Raw genomic sequence first — 18,115 nt, forward strand, 5'->3', positions numbered from 1 at the left:
TTTATTGCTTGTGTTGCAAATATACCAGTTTCCTTCTCCTAGTCCCCAGTAAACAAAATGCACATTTTCATGGTTTAGGTGCCGCCAAATTGTCATCAAACTTAGACAAGTCACAGATATTAGTATGCAAACATTTTGGGTGAAGCAGGAGGAGTATGAAAGAAAAAGCATTTTGGAGGGAGGTGCATAGAATGATTTGAGTAAGTTATATCAGTGCAATGTTTTTATAGCATAATTATAATTGTTCTCTGAAATGCAAATGTTGATATGTATACTGAAGTGTTGGGAGAAAAAGTGGAGTGATTATTTTGAATGTCACTGCAGACACTTTTGAACCTTTCATAACCTCTCCTTTGAAAAACCCAGAGAATAATATCTTATTTCTAAAGCAGTATCTGTACGTGCAGTTCCACTGTCCATTCTATAATGTAAATTGTTTCAATTATTAAGCTTCATCATTATATATGTTCGATCATCTGTTGTGTAAATGTATTCATAACAAGACATTTGCGCTTTCATTGGCAAACTGCATCAGTGCACTTTTGGGAACTTTGATTTTTTTTTAACTGTGAAGTTATTTTGGATGAACCCAGCCAATTAAAAGGGCTGATGTTCTTTGTGATTTCTGTTTCTGGCTGCCTGCAGTGGAACATACCAAGGATGGGCTTTCTGGTTCTTTTAAAAGTATAAGGTCTACACTACAGGGGAAAAAAGCATTGTAAAACCAGCAACATCCTCTGAACTGCAAGAGAGGTCAGATTTTGGCCAAAAAATATGTGTTGGGTTAGGGGAAAAAAAACCCTTTAATGATGTGATGTCTAAATTTAACATGCAAGCTACTGTATAGGATAATGTTTTTAATGTCACTACTTTTTCCTTCCAATTGTAGGAATCGAAAGGGGACTATTCCAGGTAATTAAATTTCCCTTTCCAATAATAACATACTTCTTTCAAGTTTGCCATGAAATGATCTTGCACTTTATCTTTTAACAAACAGCAAATTAAAGGAAAAGAACCCAAACAGCCTGCGGCTCCTGGGCATAATCATTGCATCCATGCTGAACAGAACAGTTCACTCTAGAGTGGGGTTATGATTCTTTTGTGAACAGGGTGTGAATGGAAAAGCAGTTCTTTCAAAGTGCAATAGCTTGCTTGCTGACATTGGCTAATCTCTTATAAGGTGGAACTTGAATAAACAATTCCAGTTTTTTGTAGTAGAGCCTTCTGCAGATACTCTACTCCATTTTGGTTTCTTTCCTTTCCTTGGGTTATAACAAAAAAAAAATCTGAAGCTCCTAATGACCCTGTCTGTGAATAGCCCTGATGTATGCACAGAAAGATGAAGTTTGTCAGCTGCCTGCTTTGGAGATCAATGTGCGACGTTTCTTTTGCAGCTGCCCCAGAGGGGCCTCACCCATCATGCTCTTGACCTGACAGTTGTATTGTGGCTGGTGAGAGGCTTGGAGCTTGTTCAGCTTAACTCTTACCTACTGATGCATAAATCAGGCAGCCTTTGCCCCTTTCATCCCTTTCTACCTGTTAAACCCAGCCACCTTCAGTGCAAGGAGAAGCCAGTAGAAGGAAAAGGGCTTTGCTTTGTTTTTAAGGACAGAAATTTTTAAAAAAGGAAGGTTGTCTCCTCTGAAGGGGGGGGGGGAGAGCATTGTTAATTAGCAGTGGCTCACTGAACAAATAGAAATTCAAAAGGTCAGCTTTAGGTATGTTAATGTTTTACTACTTGCCTGCATTTCTGCAAAGGAAAGGTGGCTTGTTTACAATTCTGCTACAACAGTTTTCTGGTGACATAGAAGCCTCTTATACATGACAAGGTTCTGGCAGGAGCTGTTGCAGTCCCCAGTGATTTTTAACTCCTGTCAGGTTTGGGCAATATACAGTCAAATTCAGTTCTGCAAGTTAGTGACTAGCTAAATGTCAGTCATTCGGTTAGCTATTCTGGGGCAGAGCAATGGCCTGGCTATTAAATGAACTTCCAGGTGTCCTTTTCTGTACTGTGTCTCTTGATGAGAGCCCTTCTGAATGAGTACTTGGAAACGGTTGGGTTTCTTCTTCCCCACACTGCAACAGTGTCCCATGATGCAGTGTTACAGAAGGTGCTAAGCCCACCCCATGTGACTCCAGAGCTTTATGGGGTGGAAATTTTGCTGCTCCACCAATGGTCTTGATCAGCAATCTCCAAACCACAGCTTTCTGCTACAAAAAAAGCCATCTTGGCTTGACACTTTATGTTCCATAGCCACCTTTTTTCACACCCAATCGTCTTGCAGCCTCATGTAGGGCAGTCACTTCCAATACCTGTTGCCCCCGGCCCTCTGCATCCCAATTTCCCAGGGGCAGCAGCTGCCCTGCACGAGACTGTGAGACGATTGAACCTGAAGCAAGGTGGCTGCGGAACAGAACAGAAAGTGCCAAGCCAAGATGGCTTTTTTTGTAGCAGAAAGCCGTCAGATGGCTTTTTTGTAATGCTGGATCCAACCCAAGGGCCGCAGTTCAGAGGCACCTAGTCTTGATTATTGGAGCCTGTTCATTTGATTGCTTGGAACTTAGCGGATGCCACTGATAACCGATCCACTCTTCTCCTGGCATAAGATGTGGTGATGGCTGCTAACTTGGATGGCTTTGAAAAGGATTAGACAGATTCATAGTGGTAGGTCTGTCAATGGCTAGATGGAATTTTCAGGTTCAGAGGCTGTGTGCTATTGCCTACCAGCTCCTCAGGAGCCCTGCTTGTGGAATTCTCCATGCTATCAGGTTGGCTGCTGTGGGATACAGTACATTGAGCAAGGTGAAATTTTGATTTAGTCCAGCGGTGCCCGTTTCAATCTTATTCCTGCCCAGTGTTGGCCAGTGAAGTGGTTTGCTAGGAGGCCACTTCAGCAACATGTGCTTTCTCCTCCTAACTCTGCTGCTACCTCCCAGCACCTAAGGCTAAGAGCACAAATTCTCCTCTATTTGCAATAGCCACACAGTGGCCAGCAGTGATCACTAGCTGCCACTGTCTCTGCCTCCGTCTGCATAGTCCCATGCTAGATTCCATTTCCTGTTCATGCTGCAGTGTGCTAAAAGTTAGAATTCAAGGACTTCCAATAGTATTACTCCATAAGACTAACATAATAGTGAAACTTTCTAGCAAGGACTTTTGACATCAGTTAGCATCCATGGTTATTCCCTGTAGCCAAGAGGCTGCTTTTAGCAAACACCTTTGTGTACAGAACACTATGAGATAAAAGAACCAAAAAGTTACACAGGTGTTTATTCAATGAATTTCCTGTATAGGTATACAATCTATAGCTATAGAGGTCTGGTCAGGAGGGTAGAGCCTCCATAAGGCCGAAGATAACATCAGAAGGTTGCCAGTTTGAGGCCACCGACTGCTCCCTGAACAGCTGTGAATGGCGAGACATTGAAGCAGCTGACAAGCCGAGCTGAATGATTCCAGCTGCTCTTGGTGTGAGCAAGAAGCGTCTTGGCTGCGCTCCATGTGAGAGATGGAGCTGCTTGTCAGCCTGCGTGGGAGAACCGGAGGCCAGAAGTGAGACCAAACCAGGAAGATCCATTCTGAAATGTTGTTGCTTCTTGAAAGAGAGAAACTCTATGATTGGCAAAATCCCCTTGAGGGATTTAGAAACGCCTGCCTATGTAAACCACCTTGAATAAAGTCAGAGGAGTAGTCCAATGACCAGAAAGGTGGTATATAAATACCTAGTTGTTGTTAATAATAATAATAATAATAATAATAATATAATATCTGTGCTGCCTGTGCTGGTCCTTTGTTTGGGGTAGTGGGTATTGTCACAGGGATCCGTTTACTCTCTGTGCTGCTTTTGGCTTTCGTGTGCACTCAATCAGTGTTCCTGGCACCAAAATGTTTTCCATGTGCAAGTGCCCTGATGGAGCAATTGCTGGGGATTTTGTAACAGAAAACAACTAATGATTAAGGGTGGTGATTCTTACAAATAGGGCTTGAAGGCATTCAGGTTTTTAATTGGTAAGATTAACCAATTAATCACAGATTAGAATGCTGAACTTCAATCCGATTTAAACCATGGAAGGATTTGCAGAGTAAGGAAGACATCATCCTGCAGATTTCTATGTGCATATTGTGAGTTGGGCAAAGCATTTAAGGGACCTTCCTGCATTAAATGATATACCTGACTTGTGGAGAAGCCACTGTCTTAATTAAATATCCTTTAAAGTCTCCTCTACATTGAAATGTTGCGATAGAACTGCAGTATTCTCTGCCTTGCCTAGAGTTCTGGTGTGCTTCTTTAATTGTTCCATGAACTATAACAGGGGTGTCCAAAGTTCTTGGCAGGGGGGCCACATCGTCTCACTGACACTGTTTCAGGGGCCGGGGAAGAAAATAATTAATTCACCTTTAAAATTTGAATAAATTTATATAAATTTACATAAATGAATATATTCATGTATTGTATTGGCAACCTTCAGTCTCGAAAAGACTATGGTATCGCACTCTGAAAGGTGGTTCTGGCACAGCGTCTAGTGTGGCTGAAAAGGCCAATCCGGGAGTGACAATCCCTTCCACACCGGGAGCAAGTGCAGTCTGACCCTGGTCTGTCTCCCTGGCTATGGGCCTTCCTTCTTTGCCTCTTTGCCTCAGACTGTTGGCAAAGTGTCTCTTCAAACTGGTAAAGGCCATGCTGCACAGCCTGCCTCCAAGCGGGCCGCTCAGAGGCCAGGGTTTCCCACTTGTTGAGGTCCATCCCTAAGACCTTCAGATCCCTCTTGCAGATGTCCTTGTATCGCAGCTGTGGTCTACCTGTAGGGCGCTTTCCTTGCACGAGCTCTCCATAGAGGAGATCCTTTGGGATCCAGCCATCATCCATTCTCACGACATGACTGAGCCAACACAGGCATCTCTGTTTCAGCAGTGCATACATGCTAGGGATTCCAGCACGTTCCAGGACTGTGTTGTTAGGAACTTTGTCCTGCCAGGTGATGCCGAGAATGCGCTGGAGGCAGCACATGTGGAAAGCGTTCAGTTTCCTCTCCTGTTGTGAGCGGAGAGTCCATGACTCGCTGCAGTACAGAAGTGTACTCAGGACACAAGCTCTGTAGATCTGGATCTTGGTATGTTCTGTCAGCTTCAATATAAAATGAATATATTAAAGATGAACTTATGTGAATGAATGAAGGTCTTGCAATAGCTCAAGGCCTATAAAAGACCTTGCACAAAGCAAGGCTGGCCTTTCATTTGCTGCCACTACTGCATCACAGATGTGAAACAACAAGCAGTGGAGGGAGCCCTCATCCTACAGCTCATGCGAGAGGTCAAACAGTTGCCCTCACACTGAGCAGTAGCGTTGGGCCAGTGTGGGCTCCAACAAATTTCCGGAGGGCCAGAGGCTCATTGGAGACTGGGGGCTCCCTGAGGGCCACATTGAGAGGCCTCGAGGGCCGCAAGTGGCCCCAGGGCTGGGGTTTGGGCACCCCTGAACTATAAATTTGTGGGTTGACCCTTTTTTTCTGTCATCACATAGGCCTGGTTCACACATACACGTTTTATTACAGTTGATGAACATCATGTGTGAAAAATAATTATAATAATACCGGTATTTATATACCGCCTTTCTGGTCATCAAATTACTCCTCTGACTTTATTCAAGGCGGTTCACATAGGCAGGCTATCTCTAAACCCCTGAGGGGATTTTGAAAGGTTCTATCTTTCAAGAACCGCCCAACATTTCAGATGGATTTTTCATGGTCTGGTATAACGTCTGGCCCCCAGTTGTCTCCCACGCTGGCTGACAAGCAGCTCCTGAATCTCTCACTTGAAGGGCAGCCTAGACGCTTTTTCACTCACACTAAAGAGCAGGTTGAATAACTCAGCTGGTCGGCTGCTTCAAGTTGGCTGCTGGTGGCCTTGAACTGGCGACCTTCAAATGTTCAGGCTAAGAGGCTCTACCCTCTAGACCAGACCTCCTGCAATGGCAGATCATGCACCACAGATCAAGCTTTTGTTTTGCTTCCTTGCATATGTTGCCGGTAGCAGCTGCAAGCCACTTCCCTATAGCTTCTTCCCACTCTGGTCTGCTAATATTTGGATCCAGAAACTGTATGGGGAGAGCCAATGATATGGTTCCTTGCCACCTGATTATTGCCTGGCAGGGAGGATGTGACATTAGGGTGGGAAGGAACCATATGCTCTACATGGGGCTGCCCTTGAAGAACTGTCAGAAAATTTAGGTGAATCCCCAATGATTTGCTGGAGCTAGCCATTAAATTGTATTACTGCTGTATGAAGCCATTTTCATTTCCTGGATATTTGCTGACATTCACTTGCTGTGACCAGGTTATCTTAAGAACTATCTCCTGCTCCATGTTCCCCCTTTGCCAGAAGTGGGGAGGGGTGGACACAAGGGGCAGAACCTTTTCCTTTGTGACACCAAGACTTTGAAACACCCTTCTAGGAGAAGGGGAAATCTGCCTGTCTGTTTTCCTGCCTCTAGGTGGAAAGTAAAGCCAGTTTTATTTTAGTGATCCTTTGGGTTCTCTTGTGTTTTGAACAACTTGCTGCAATCTGGGTTTGTCATTGTTTTTATTTTACTGTGTATTTACTGTGGACTTAAAATACTGTAAACTACTTTGAATATCTCTTGAATAGAAAAGCAGGATAAAAATGCCTAGAAATGGATAATTTGTTCCATTCCATGTGTGGAATCCTGGTCTGCTGGAGTGGTGTGGGGAATGGGCCACAAAGAAGCACCTCCCACTTTATACCACAGCTATCAACTTATGAGTCAACCATAAAGAACAAAAATTAAAAGAAGGTTTTGAAATCGGCTCCTGCTGACTGCTCCCAGTCATCAAGTGCTGGCAAATCAAGTGATCTCCAAACACGTGAACTGCCTCTGCTCAGCAAAGCCACTTATTCGATATACTTGCTGTTTCCTTTGTCAAACTGCCACGCACTACCGAAGTTCATGCTAAAGACTACAGCGTATGCCACTCAGTGTGCAGTAAAATGCATCAAGCGGTACGCAGAAGGCAGAGAGAAGAATTAGCTCTACAAGTTTCTCAGTGCTAGTGTAGTTCCTTAGGTCACTAGAGCACTGTGGGAGTTCTGACTTCAATTTGTAGCTTAGGCCATGCGTATGGCCCTTGGCTTTGGTTTCTTGCTTCATGCAGTGGGATTTCTGATGTCAAATAGGCCAGCTGGTTAGTGTTCCCCCAGGACAAACATATGCATTCAGGAAACGCCTGAACTAGCTACTAGAGTTAAAGCAAGGTCACCACCATGTGTCAGTCTCCCCAAATAAGTTAGATTACTATCTGAGCCTGTTAAAACAGCTGGTATGGCTAACATGCAGTCAGATGTGCAGTGGACATCTTCCCTTCTCCCTGCCCCCACAGTATGATGCGTCACAATCCTGAGGAGAGAAAAGGAAAGTTATTCCTGTCATTCTGGAGGAATATGACTCCTCAGGGGTATGGCTCCTAATATTTTCCATATGCAAACATCTTAGCAGGATGTACCTACCTAGGGTTACTTTCATAATCTCAGACACATTGCTCTGAGAAACTGCCGGGGAAGGGTTTGGCAATGCAGGGCAGGAACCTGTAGGATAATAGGAAGTAGAAAAAGGTGGAATCCGAGAATTGGGAGCAGCAGAAAAGCAATGAGTTCTGTATAGAAGCAGTTAGACTTGGCTTGAGGATTAGAATAGTGATGTAATTTCCAGAGAGGAGTTGAGCGCTTACAAGAAAATGTCATGATGCAAATTTTAGTCTGGTGCCTGTGTGCAGTTAAAGTCTTAATATTACAAAGGCTGGCTCCACCTTAAAGACATTTTGGGTACAAACCCCTTTCCAGCACTGGCATAATGGTGCCAGTGGGACATGTGCTGCACCATGCAGTTGGGTGTCACTCCTCTAAGTAAGGGAATGTTTGTTTCCTTACCTCAGAACTGCATTGCCCTTATGTCAGTGCTGGAAAGCACAGACTTAAGGGGTTAGGATTGCACCCTTAATTACTGGTAATCATATGACTTTCAGTCGATCGGTTGATTAAATCTGCATATACTTGCATGTGAATAAAGCAAGATTTCTAAAAGGAAAGAGGTCTTCTAGTTTTCAATAATAATTTATATGATTTCTGGTTGTTTTTTTTAGATGAATTCATGTGTCACAAGAAAAAAGTGTATCTTAGAATCCACTTTGAAAAAGTGTATTCTATTCTAAAAGTGTATTCTTTTATTCTTGTATTCTTTTATTCTGTATTCTATTTAGTCTATTCTAAAAATGTATTCTAGAAAATACACCTTAGAAAAAGTGTGTGTGTCTGAGTTTGTGTAAGGAGATTCCTCTTATATGCCTACACTTGTGTCTGTGTAGTAACAAGAGGGAACAAGTTTTTTAAATCTGCTATCTGATGAAGCTGGGGAATATTTTAGTTGACTAAACGGATTTTTCAGCGTAGTCATCTACATGTTTACTTGAAGTAAACAACGAAGTCACTATGTTCAGTGAGGCTTACTCTCTAGTAAGTTTGTTTAGAAGAGCAGGCTTAATTGATTAAACAAGTAAGAGAGTAAACATTGCAGCCTTAATTATAACTTGTTTTCCTACTGGTTTTCCCTTAATAGCTGCTGTGTTGGGGGTTGCAATGAGGCATGTATAGGATAGTCCTATAGACAATAGCTGCATTGATAAAAATGTGGAAGTTGGCTGATGAAAATGTTGGGGCATTTGTCAGAGTAGCAGGTGGGAGGCATATGTTTTGAAGTGCCAGTCATAACACTCAGCCGATATCCGACTTTGGTTCTGAAAGAAAGAATTGCTGCTTTGAAATTGGGCTTTGACGATAAACATTACTGTCCTCCAAAGATTTTGAGTGGCAGTTTTTTTGTTTGTTTTAAATGTCAGCATTTCATTTTGTCATTTCACAACGTTAAACTGGGGGCCAAAATAATCTTTTATAATGTCAAAAAATACTATGTTTTATAGGATTTTTTATAAAAGAGTCAACACAACAGTTCTTTGGAAAAAAAAAAATCTGTTCAAAATTTTGATGTTTCTTTTTTCCACCCAACAGTTCTGACATAAGATGAAGGTTAGACTACTGGTCTGTTCAGCCCAGTACTGTCAATTCAGATTGGCAGTGGCCTCTCTTAGGTCTTTGCTGTGAAATGCAGTTAACTGGTGGTTAAAGCTGGAACCACATTTGCGAGCCTTACCGCTGGGACAGCGCTCGGCAGTTGCATGGACCGCTGAGCTGCAGTACAGTAAGCAGAGGCAGGAAGAAGGCGTGACAGGGAGGCGGGGAAAGCACAGGTGGGAGGTGTGCTGGGGGGAGGGAGGGAGGCGGGTTCGGTGGAGCTCTGCGTTCATGTGGACTCGGCGCCCTACACAAATGCTTTTACCCTACCACTGACCTAAAACCCCATTGCGGGGCTAATAATAATAATAAACTTTATTTTTACCCCGCCTTTCTCCCCGAAGGGACTCAAGTCGGCTTGCAACAGGTTAAAACAGATTAAAAACATAATTTAAAACAAATAAAAACATCCCTTACTTCCCTAATGCAGGAAAAGGGGATGAAAGTCCCCTTCTCCCGAGGTGCCGTCTGCGGTAGCCTGTGGCGCGCAGGATCCAGCGGCAGCTGTTTTCGGGGCCACCGAAGCTGTGCGCCACGGGAGCTCAGGATTGGGCTATGAGTCTCCAAGCTATGAGACAAAGCATTGGAGGCAAAACTGTGGACTTTAGACTTCCTACCTCGTTGTTGTTCAAGATGGATCTGCAAACTAGAGAAAATGATGCCCTGTTCATTTTCAAAAGCCTGGGTCTTGCCCAGGCATCAGCCTATGTACTGATCACTTTGTATCAGCATGATTACTGTAGGCTGCTAATGAGGGCCCGAGGGAAGGCAGCATCAGTGTTTTAGAGGGAAGGCAATGTTTGCTTTAAATACTGAGAGATCACAGTGTTTCCTTACTTGAAAGCTCTGCAGTAGGTTAAAAGCTAAAAAAAAAATCTGGCAAGAGAATGGCAGATTTGGAAGATGCAAAACCTTTTGAAGTAAGCCAGGGAATTTTTGCCAGAGCAGCTCAGCATGGGAAGGTTCCCAGATGAGATATTTATAGAACATTTATGGTGGCTGTTTATGAAGATAGCCATATGCTTTGAGCAGCCTGGGTCTCTAACAGACAATGAAAAAGAATTAGCAAGTATTTAGACTTAGGAGTGAGCAAGAGTTGTGGAGGGAACCTCAGCTATCTTAACTATTGAAACCCTACTATGGTTATTAAGTGTTCTCACTTCAGAAGGTCATCAGAATGTTCATGCACAGGACAAATGCCTCTCTTCAACTTTTCTCTTCCTTAGCATGGTTAGGGATTAATGTAAATAGCATAAGAGAGGCGTAAAAGTTACTTTAGTGTCATATGTGATCATACACTATGGGCACAATCCTAATGCACTTTCCAGCACCAACATAAGGGCTATGCAGCTCCGAAGTAAGGGAACAAAAATTTCCTTACTCTGAGGAGCCCTGCATGAGCGGCACCCAACTGCAGGATGCAGCACATGTCCCATTGGCACTGCTATGCCTATGCTGGAAAGTTGGTTAGGATTTGGGCCTTAGACTTCCTGTCAGTGATGTTACTAGGCTTTGTGTCACCCAGTGCAGGAGGCCAGTGCATCACCCCCATGATGGACCTCCTCCCATGCAGTTAGCGGGGCAACACCCTGGGCTGTGGGTGTGGTGGTGCACCATCATCTTGCCCCCACTGGTTTTTTTGGTGAACGTTTGGTAGAATAGAGATTTTTTTCAACGTGGTTTGTTTCATTGCATTCTGCATGAAATTACACATTGAATGGTATATAACATGATGGTATTAATCAAAAATGCCAAGATTAAAAAAATTTTGGCCAGTAGTTGTGTTACCCCACCAAGTGAGTCACCCAGTGTGGCCCGCAACCCCCTAATGATGCCACTGCTTCCTGTGGTTTTAGCAAATGCTGCCAGTGTTTTTGAATCTTCTGCCCTAATTATTAAGGGCTCAAATGTTTCTTTTCTTTCCCTTTAAGAGGTTGTGTGTATTCTGAGTATACAGGAACTACACAAGTCTGAACTGAAGGCCATATTGTGAAATACTGTACAGTACAATCTATTACAAATACTCAGTGTCTAGTTATAAATGTCAGCAACTGTTACCCTGCACATGCCCAATCTTGTCTGATCTCGGAAGCTAAGCAGGGTCAGGCCTGGTTAGTACTTGGATGGGAGACCGCCTGGGAATACCAGGTGCTGGGAATTCCCAGGGAGACCGCCTGGGAATACCAGGGAATACCATAGTCTTTCGAGACTGAAGGTTGCCAACCAGTTATAAATGGCAGTTTCCATAGTGCTTTGATAGAATTGTAAGTCCTTATAATCTCTAAATCCATTCTTCTAAGCAAATTTTGTGTGACTTTGGCTATGGGACCATAGCTCAGTGATAGAGCAACTGCTTTGCATGCAGAGGACGCCCAGGTTCAATCCCTGGCATTGAGAGGTAGAGTTGGGAATGACCCTTAGAATCTAGAGCAGGGGTCTCTAAACTTTTCGACTGAAGGTCCTCATCAAATATCTGGCACAGTGTTGAGGGCCAGAAAAAAATTAAATATAAAATTTAAGTAAATACTTTAGAGATGGAAGATAAATGAATGAATGGGCTCAAATGCCCAGGATTTCTCCAAGCACCAACAAAGCTCAAGAAATAAAGCACACACTTAAATGGACCCCCATTCCTTCATCCCACAAGCACAATTCTGGTTGTATTTGGTCAGCTGGGCCAGAGGGGATCAGGAGATCAGAGGGGGCCTCATCTGGCCCCCAGGCCAGGGTTTGGAGACCTCTGGTCTAGAGCGACAGTCTGTTATTGTGGTGGTACTGAGCTAAACAAACTAATGAACTGGCTGAGTGCAAGGCTGTTTTCTAGGTTTCTAGTTCTAGATAAGAACCATTGTAGTTAGCATGTATCACACAGGCTTTTATTTGGACAGCCAGAAGAAATGCACACCAGATGGTAGTGCAAGGCAAATGTTGAATAGATAAGATCTACTTTACACTGAGTCAGACCTTCTGTCCAACTAGGCAAGACCTGTATACTCACACTGGCAGAGGTTTTCTAAGGTCTTAGGCTGAAATCTTTCACAGGTCTGCTAGCTAACATTCCTTAACTGGAAATACTTGGAATAGCCTCTGAGGCTTTCTTCAAGCAAAGCATTTGCTCTGCTGCTGCAGAGTTGCAGCTTCTCCCCTAACTTGCCACAAAACAAGGATAACGTTGATGCTACTTCTATCACCTTTGTCGCTGAAGCAGGGAGAACAGTTGTTCATCAGCTAAATTTTGTTTGGGAGCTCCCACAACTGGAGTTGCTTTTCTCTCAAACTTGCACATGTGTGTATATAAACAGACTGAAGAGTGGAGACAGCTGGTATTCTCTCTGCCTTCTTCCTACCCTCTAGTGTATAAGAAAACAAAGTGTGGAATGTCCACGAAATGTTGCTGAGGGTCGCAGCACTTTTTCCTCCTTTCTGTTAGAACAAAGCAGACTGCACTGATAGTGTACAGTCCCAGTGGAGGAAAAATCTCTGCTGGAGCTATACTTGCTTTTGTTTAACCTCTTAAAGACACAGAGTGACTTGGGGCGCAATCCTAACCCGCTTTCCAGCACCAACATAAGGGCAGTGCAGCTCCAAGGTAAGGGAACAAACAGTCCCTTACTTTGAGGAGGCCTCCATGAGTGCCCCCCAACTGCAGCACACCTCCCATTATCACTGCTATGCCAGTGCTGGAAAGATGGTTAAGATTTGGGCCTTAGTGACATATTGTCATATCAGAAGGCTAATGACCACTTAAATTAGCAGTAGAGGTCCAGGTCACAACTACCTGTTACTTTATATGTTTTTAAACACATTTAACTTGAGCACATGGGGGAGGGGAAACTACCTCCTGTGTTGGGATCCTATGTAGTAGTCAGTGGCATAGCTCGATGGTTCGGTGGAAAATGAAGAGAGAGATAAGAGTGAATGGTGCAATTCTATTAAGGGGATAATTCACAGAAGTCAGGGAATCAAAATAAAGCACTTCCTTCGCAGGTCCTAAATGTAAGCCATTGCTACGGAGTGGAGAAAATTGAAGAGAAGGAGAAAGGAAATTCTCAGAAGAGATAGGAAGTGCATCATGGCAGAGGCACAGAGGGGGAGAAGAAGGGGAAAAGTGACATAAGAAGACCATGGGTTAAGAAATTGGGGGCTTGAGCATGTAGGGGAAGAATGTAAGAGAATTAAAACTGGGGGATTGGAAAGAAGAAAGAGAAACTGGAGGATCAGAAGGAAGAAGTAGTTTCATTCTCATATGCACAGCACTCACAGAAAGTTATAAGAACCTACAGTAAACATGTCATTAATTTGACTGCACATGAAACAAAGAAATGTTGGGAATTTACAAGTTTATGGTGAGGCTGCACAAAAGAGCAAGGTTACCAGTCTGCTGGATCTACAGGGTAGATCTACACCCTGTAGACCCTAAGGGTGTAAGGTCTGTGCGAATCTCATGATTAAAGCAGGGTACTAGGGCAGAAAGAGGGCTTTGAAGCTAACTCTTAAATACTAGACCATGTCAAACTTATTTAACATAAGAGCAACATAAACTACAGGTGTTTGAGAGCCACAATGTTTAAGAAGCATTTAAATTTTTATATTTATTCACAATGAACATTAAACTTTCATTTTTTATCCAGTGAACTCTGTTTATACCTGGTAAACATACAGCTTGAAAAGTTTTTATTTACCTTTTTATATCAATTGTAATACAGAAAGGAACTCAGGCACCATATTTGTGAGAGTCGCACGTTTTATGTCAGAGCCACATGTGACTTGCAAGCCGCAGTTTGGCCAGCCTTGTACTAGTCAGTATCCTTAGTAAGTCCAAGGAGGGAAGCAGAGAAAGAGAACTAGAGCTGCTTTCCTGGGAAGAATGGTTGTGCTGCAAAGTGGCCCACAAGGATGCCTGACCAGCCAGCACTAGCACAGCAGCTTGGGTTGCATTGGAAAGAGAAGTGGGAAGAGAGACTGGAAAGGGGAGGGAAGCAAGGGTTGCTGATCCTTAGTGCCAGTTGGGCACAGTGGTCCTTGGATTGCAGCTGAAATGGGGATGGATTCACATAGTACCAGTGGGCCAGTGCACAGTGACAACGAGGCAAGATGAAAGCAATGTACCCCAAGGCTCTAGTGACCCAGTTTTTAATATATTTTTCACTCATACCTATGGGAGCTTTTTGTGGGGTGAACTCATGAAGGGACCTTTCTTTGTTAGCTGATGGTCCTTGGTAGCTTTTCCCCAGTTCTAAATGGGTGCTTCTTTTGTTTCTTCATCTGGTTGAGGGTGCATTAACTATCTCAGGAGGTTGGTTATGCCTCCTTGACGGAGTCTAGCCATGGGGTTGGTAAGGAAGGAGGTTGGAGATGCTTTTGTTTTGCTAACAACTTGTTTTCTGGGTCAGGAGGCTCCTAGAAGATGACTTGTGTCACAAGGTCAAACTTGCGAAACCACCAAGTTGTGCCTGCATAAGGATTTTCAGAGCAGGCAAGACTATCCAAGTGAACGTAACAGAGTGGGGTGCAGCAACGATTGCTCTGATGATTAAAAGTATGACCTTCCTCTTGACCTGTAGATCTGGAGCCTCTTGCCATCAGTTCTAGAATCAGCATCACATTACTGGCCTGGGGCTATGTTCTTCTGGTGATCACCCAGCACCATGTACACTTGTGCATATGCTTGTGTTCCCTGCATACGGTTAACATAAAAGTAAATGAAAAACTATCCAGCAATGCACCCAATCCATTCTCATTTTAGACATTATGACCAAGGCTGCACTGCACCAGGTAGGATGGGCTGGTATTGCCAGCCATCCCTGCAAAGTTTCAAGTTCCTCTCCTCCACACTTGCATTTTAGGTCCATTCCCCTACTCCTCTTTGAATGTAGGGAGTTGGTAGAGGAGTACAGGCAGGCAGGCAGGCAGGCAGTGGGTGCCTGTGCCAGAGTGCTGTCCAAGGCAATTGCCTAAGTCAGGGATGTCAAACATAAGGCCCGGGGGCCAGATGCGGCCCGCGGAAGCTTTTTATCTGGCCCTCAGGCTCTCAGCTGCTGAGCAGTGCTGAGGTGTTACTGCTGCTGAAAGGGCAGCCTGCATGAAAATTGGGCTCTCCCATATCTTGAAACATGATAAAGATTTGTGTGTTTTCTCTTCTGTCATTTGCAGCTAATGAATTTCTAAGTGAGAAGTTCTTATTTTTGGTTATGACCTGTTTAATGACATTACTTTTTGCCTAATGACATCCCTTCCGGCCCTCAGCAGGCATCGTGAATGCCATTCGGCCCTCTGTATGAAACGAGTTTGACACCCCTGGCCTAAGTCATCTTCATAGATGGGCAAGTCTTAGTCCAATTAACTCATTGGAACTTAGGTCTGACTAGGAATGTTTAGGGATTGTGCTGTGTGTATTGCATATAGTTGATCTTGAGAGTCTGTTACCTCTTTAAAAGTTTATTTTCTGATAAATGATCTCAGATTCCATTTTCTTATAGTACTTTTTTTTCCAGAGCTCAGAGCTAGCCATGCGTACTCCCTGAAAGTTAATTAAATTGCTGCCAGGAGGGCTTCCCATTTCTTTAAATAGCTGACGCATTGGATTTCCATTATAGCCCATGGGCTGCAAAGATAACTACTGTCTGGTGTAGCAGAACACAAAAAACGTAATGAATTCCTGATAGCTGACAAGCGTGAGGAAGTAGAGGGTGGGTTATCATTGTTTGGGCGATAAACACAGTTTGTAAGAGGAAAGAGTTTGTTGAAAAATATATCCCGAAGACAGACGCTGATGTTGTGACTTAATTGTAAAGTCAGGAACTTGTACATCAAATGGAAGGAGTATATCTTTTCCTCCTTCTGCTCCTTGTACAGAATGCAGTTAGTTGGTGCTGAATAAATGCTAACTACTTGTAGTCATATCACATTGCAGACTCGCAGAGAGGATTGCAATGATAACGATTTATGTATGTTACCAGGGGAAAAACATTGGAAAGCTGTTCAAAGGAAAGCAGCTGCTCTAATTTAAAAACAGCCAGAGCTGTGCTATGGTGAAACACCTGTTTGGCGCATTTCTTCTCATAAAACTGACTTGGCTTTTTTAAAAGCAGTGCAGTCTGTGGAGTCACCGGCAGATTACGGAGTATTGGGCATCTTGGGCAGGCTGTAAAGAGCAACCCTGTACCGTTGAGACCCATGTAATGCAGGCCTATCTAACCTGGCAGCTGATTTTTCCCAGCTGTGCTGCTGTCTGAAATCTTCCAGGTGAAGAAGATGGAGACTGAACCTTGTGTTAAACAGATACAAGTGGGGCCTCTTTATCTGTGGATCCATCTTACCTCAGATTCTGGACCCAAGGATTCCCTCCTGCTGATCTCCCAGACGCAACCAGAACCTCGTTCTGGCCACGTCTGGGAGCCCTTCTGAGCCTCAGAGAGGCTATGCACAGTGACGCATGTCCTCTCCAAGGCTCAGAAGGGCTCAGGACATGACTGGAGCAAGACTCTGGTCACAGTCTCAGTGTAGGTGGGAAGAAAATAGTGGATTTGATTATCTGCGATTTTCTGTATTCTCATGGAGAATAAGTGCTTGATAATGGGTACAGTTGCGAAAGCGCTTCCAGTCAGCAGCCTTGCTCCAGCCTCTATAGGTGTGCACCCATTTAGTAGCCCCCTTGGTGTCTACATTTGGAATTTATCTGTTGAGGAGGTACTGTTACCGTTAAGAAAATACTCATTAATCCAATACAGGAATTGCATTACTGTGATGTCTGTTGCCCCTGTTTGCTGTATGCGTCAGCTCTGACAGGATGAATGTGTCATGAGTGTTTTGACCACTCGCATTAACAAATGGAGTGGAGTGCTTGACATTCGCCAACCAAGGTGGCTGAGCTACTCATCATTGTTTTTTGCGATGCATGGGAGTTGGTGGGTTCATGGCCAACAGGGCTTTCCTTTCTGAAGAATACAAGTTTACCTTGCATCCTGTTTTTTTGGCATACAGTGATGTAAAGGACTTTTGAGGAAAAGGACAGTTTAGCCAGTACAAGATCAGTTTTCTATTATCCTAATTGCAGTGAACCAGGGAAGTTGAATTTTTTTTTTTTATCATGAGTTCATGTATGCCCTTTACACCCATCTCTTTTCTTGGGAGTTAGAGAGGGAGCAGGATGGATGGAGGATATATGGGTGTTCTCCTTGGGCTTCCTCTCCTCTTTCATGGTAAGCCCCTTCCTTTGCCAAGCTACAGCTTCAGTTGCAGCAATGGGGTTGAGATTCCTGGTGAATGTCACTGTCTGGGGCTCTGAGACTGTGTAGTGCTTTGGATTCTGAAAAAACAATGCTTTTTTGATGGTGTGCAGTGGAAAGCAGTATCTAGGGTAACTCCTTAAAGCTGTCAGGTTGATGCATGAGGTTGTAAGGTCTTATGTTCTATATGTATGATAAGATTAGCTAGCAGTATGAGTGAAGTGTATGGCACTATAGGCCAAATTCATCATTGTTTTTACCAAGTGTGTGCCCATGCTTTATTTTAGATGGAGTTGCAGCAGAAATTGTTTTATGTTCCTAAGAGTCTAAAACCAATTGAGGTTTTAATGTTTGAGCTGTGCTCCAGGAATTGTCACCACATTCAGGATAGATGCCTGTTTGTAGAGGTTTTTAATTTACTCTCACAGGCACAATCTAAAACCGTAATTACATTTCGTTTTCAGTTGAGCAGAGTTTTTGTTTTTCAGCTGTATAGCCCTGCAAAATAAGTATTAAATATTCTGTATTGCTCAACACCAAGAATGTCTACCAGCAGTGGACACGCACAAGAGACTTGAGGCCCCTTAAAGACTTAACAGATTTACTGTGGCATAAGCTTTCACTCACCAATGCGGTTCATTTGCGAAATACTAATGGATGTAAAAATGCGATGCATCTCTTGGTGGATGGCAATTCTGTTTCCTTTGTTGCAGATTTACAAATCTCAACAGCCCCATTGGTTTGTGAGACA

The 18,115-nt window shown here is 43.6% G+C and overlaps 1 protein-coding gene and 1 pseudogene across 1 annotated transcript in view; both read left to right on the top strand.

Moving 5' to 3' along the window:
• The window catches only part of FRMD4B (FERM domain containing 4B), a 168,610-nt gene that overhangs the window by 77,667 nt on the left and 72,828 nt on the right, over positions 1 to 18,115 (top strand). Inside the window, exon 7 of the mRNA XM_066616285.1 lies at positions 890 to 912. Within this exon, the coding sequence (XP_066472382.1) occupies positions 890 to 912 (23 nt within the window). The remainder of the gene's footprint in view (positions 1 to 889; positions 913 to 18,115) is intronic.
• On the top strand, positions 11,177 to 11,296 carry LOC136642720 (5S ribosomal RNA; annotated as a pseudogene).

This window comes from Tiliqua scincoides, chromosome 2 (assembly GCF_035046505.1).
Source record: "Tiliqua scincoides isolate rTilSci1 chromosome 2, rTilSci1.hap2, whole genome shotgun sequence".
In the NCBI taxonomy this organism is placed as follows: domain Eukaryota; kingdom Metazoa; phylum Chordata; class Lepidosauria; order Squamata; family Scincidae; genus Tiliqua; species Tiliqua scincoides.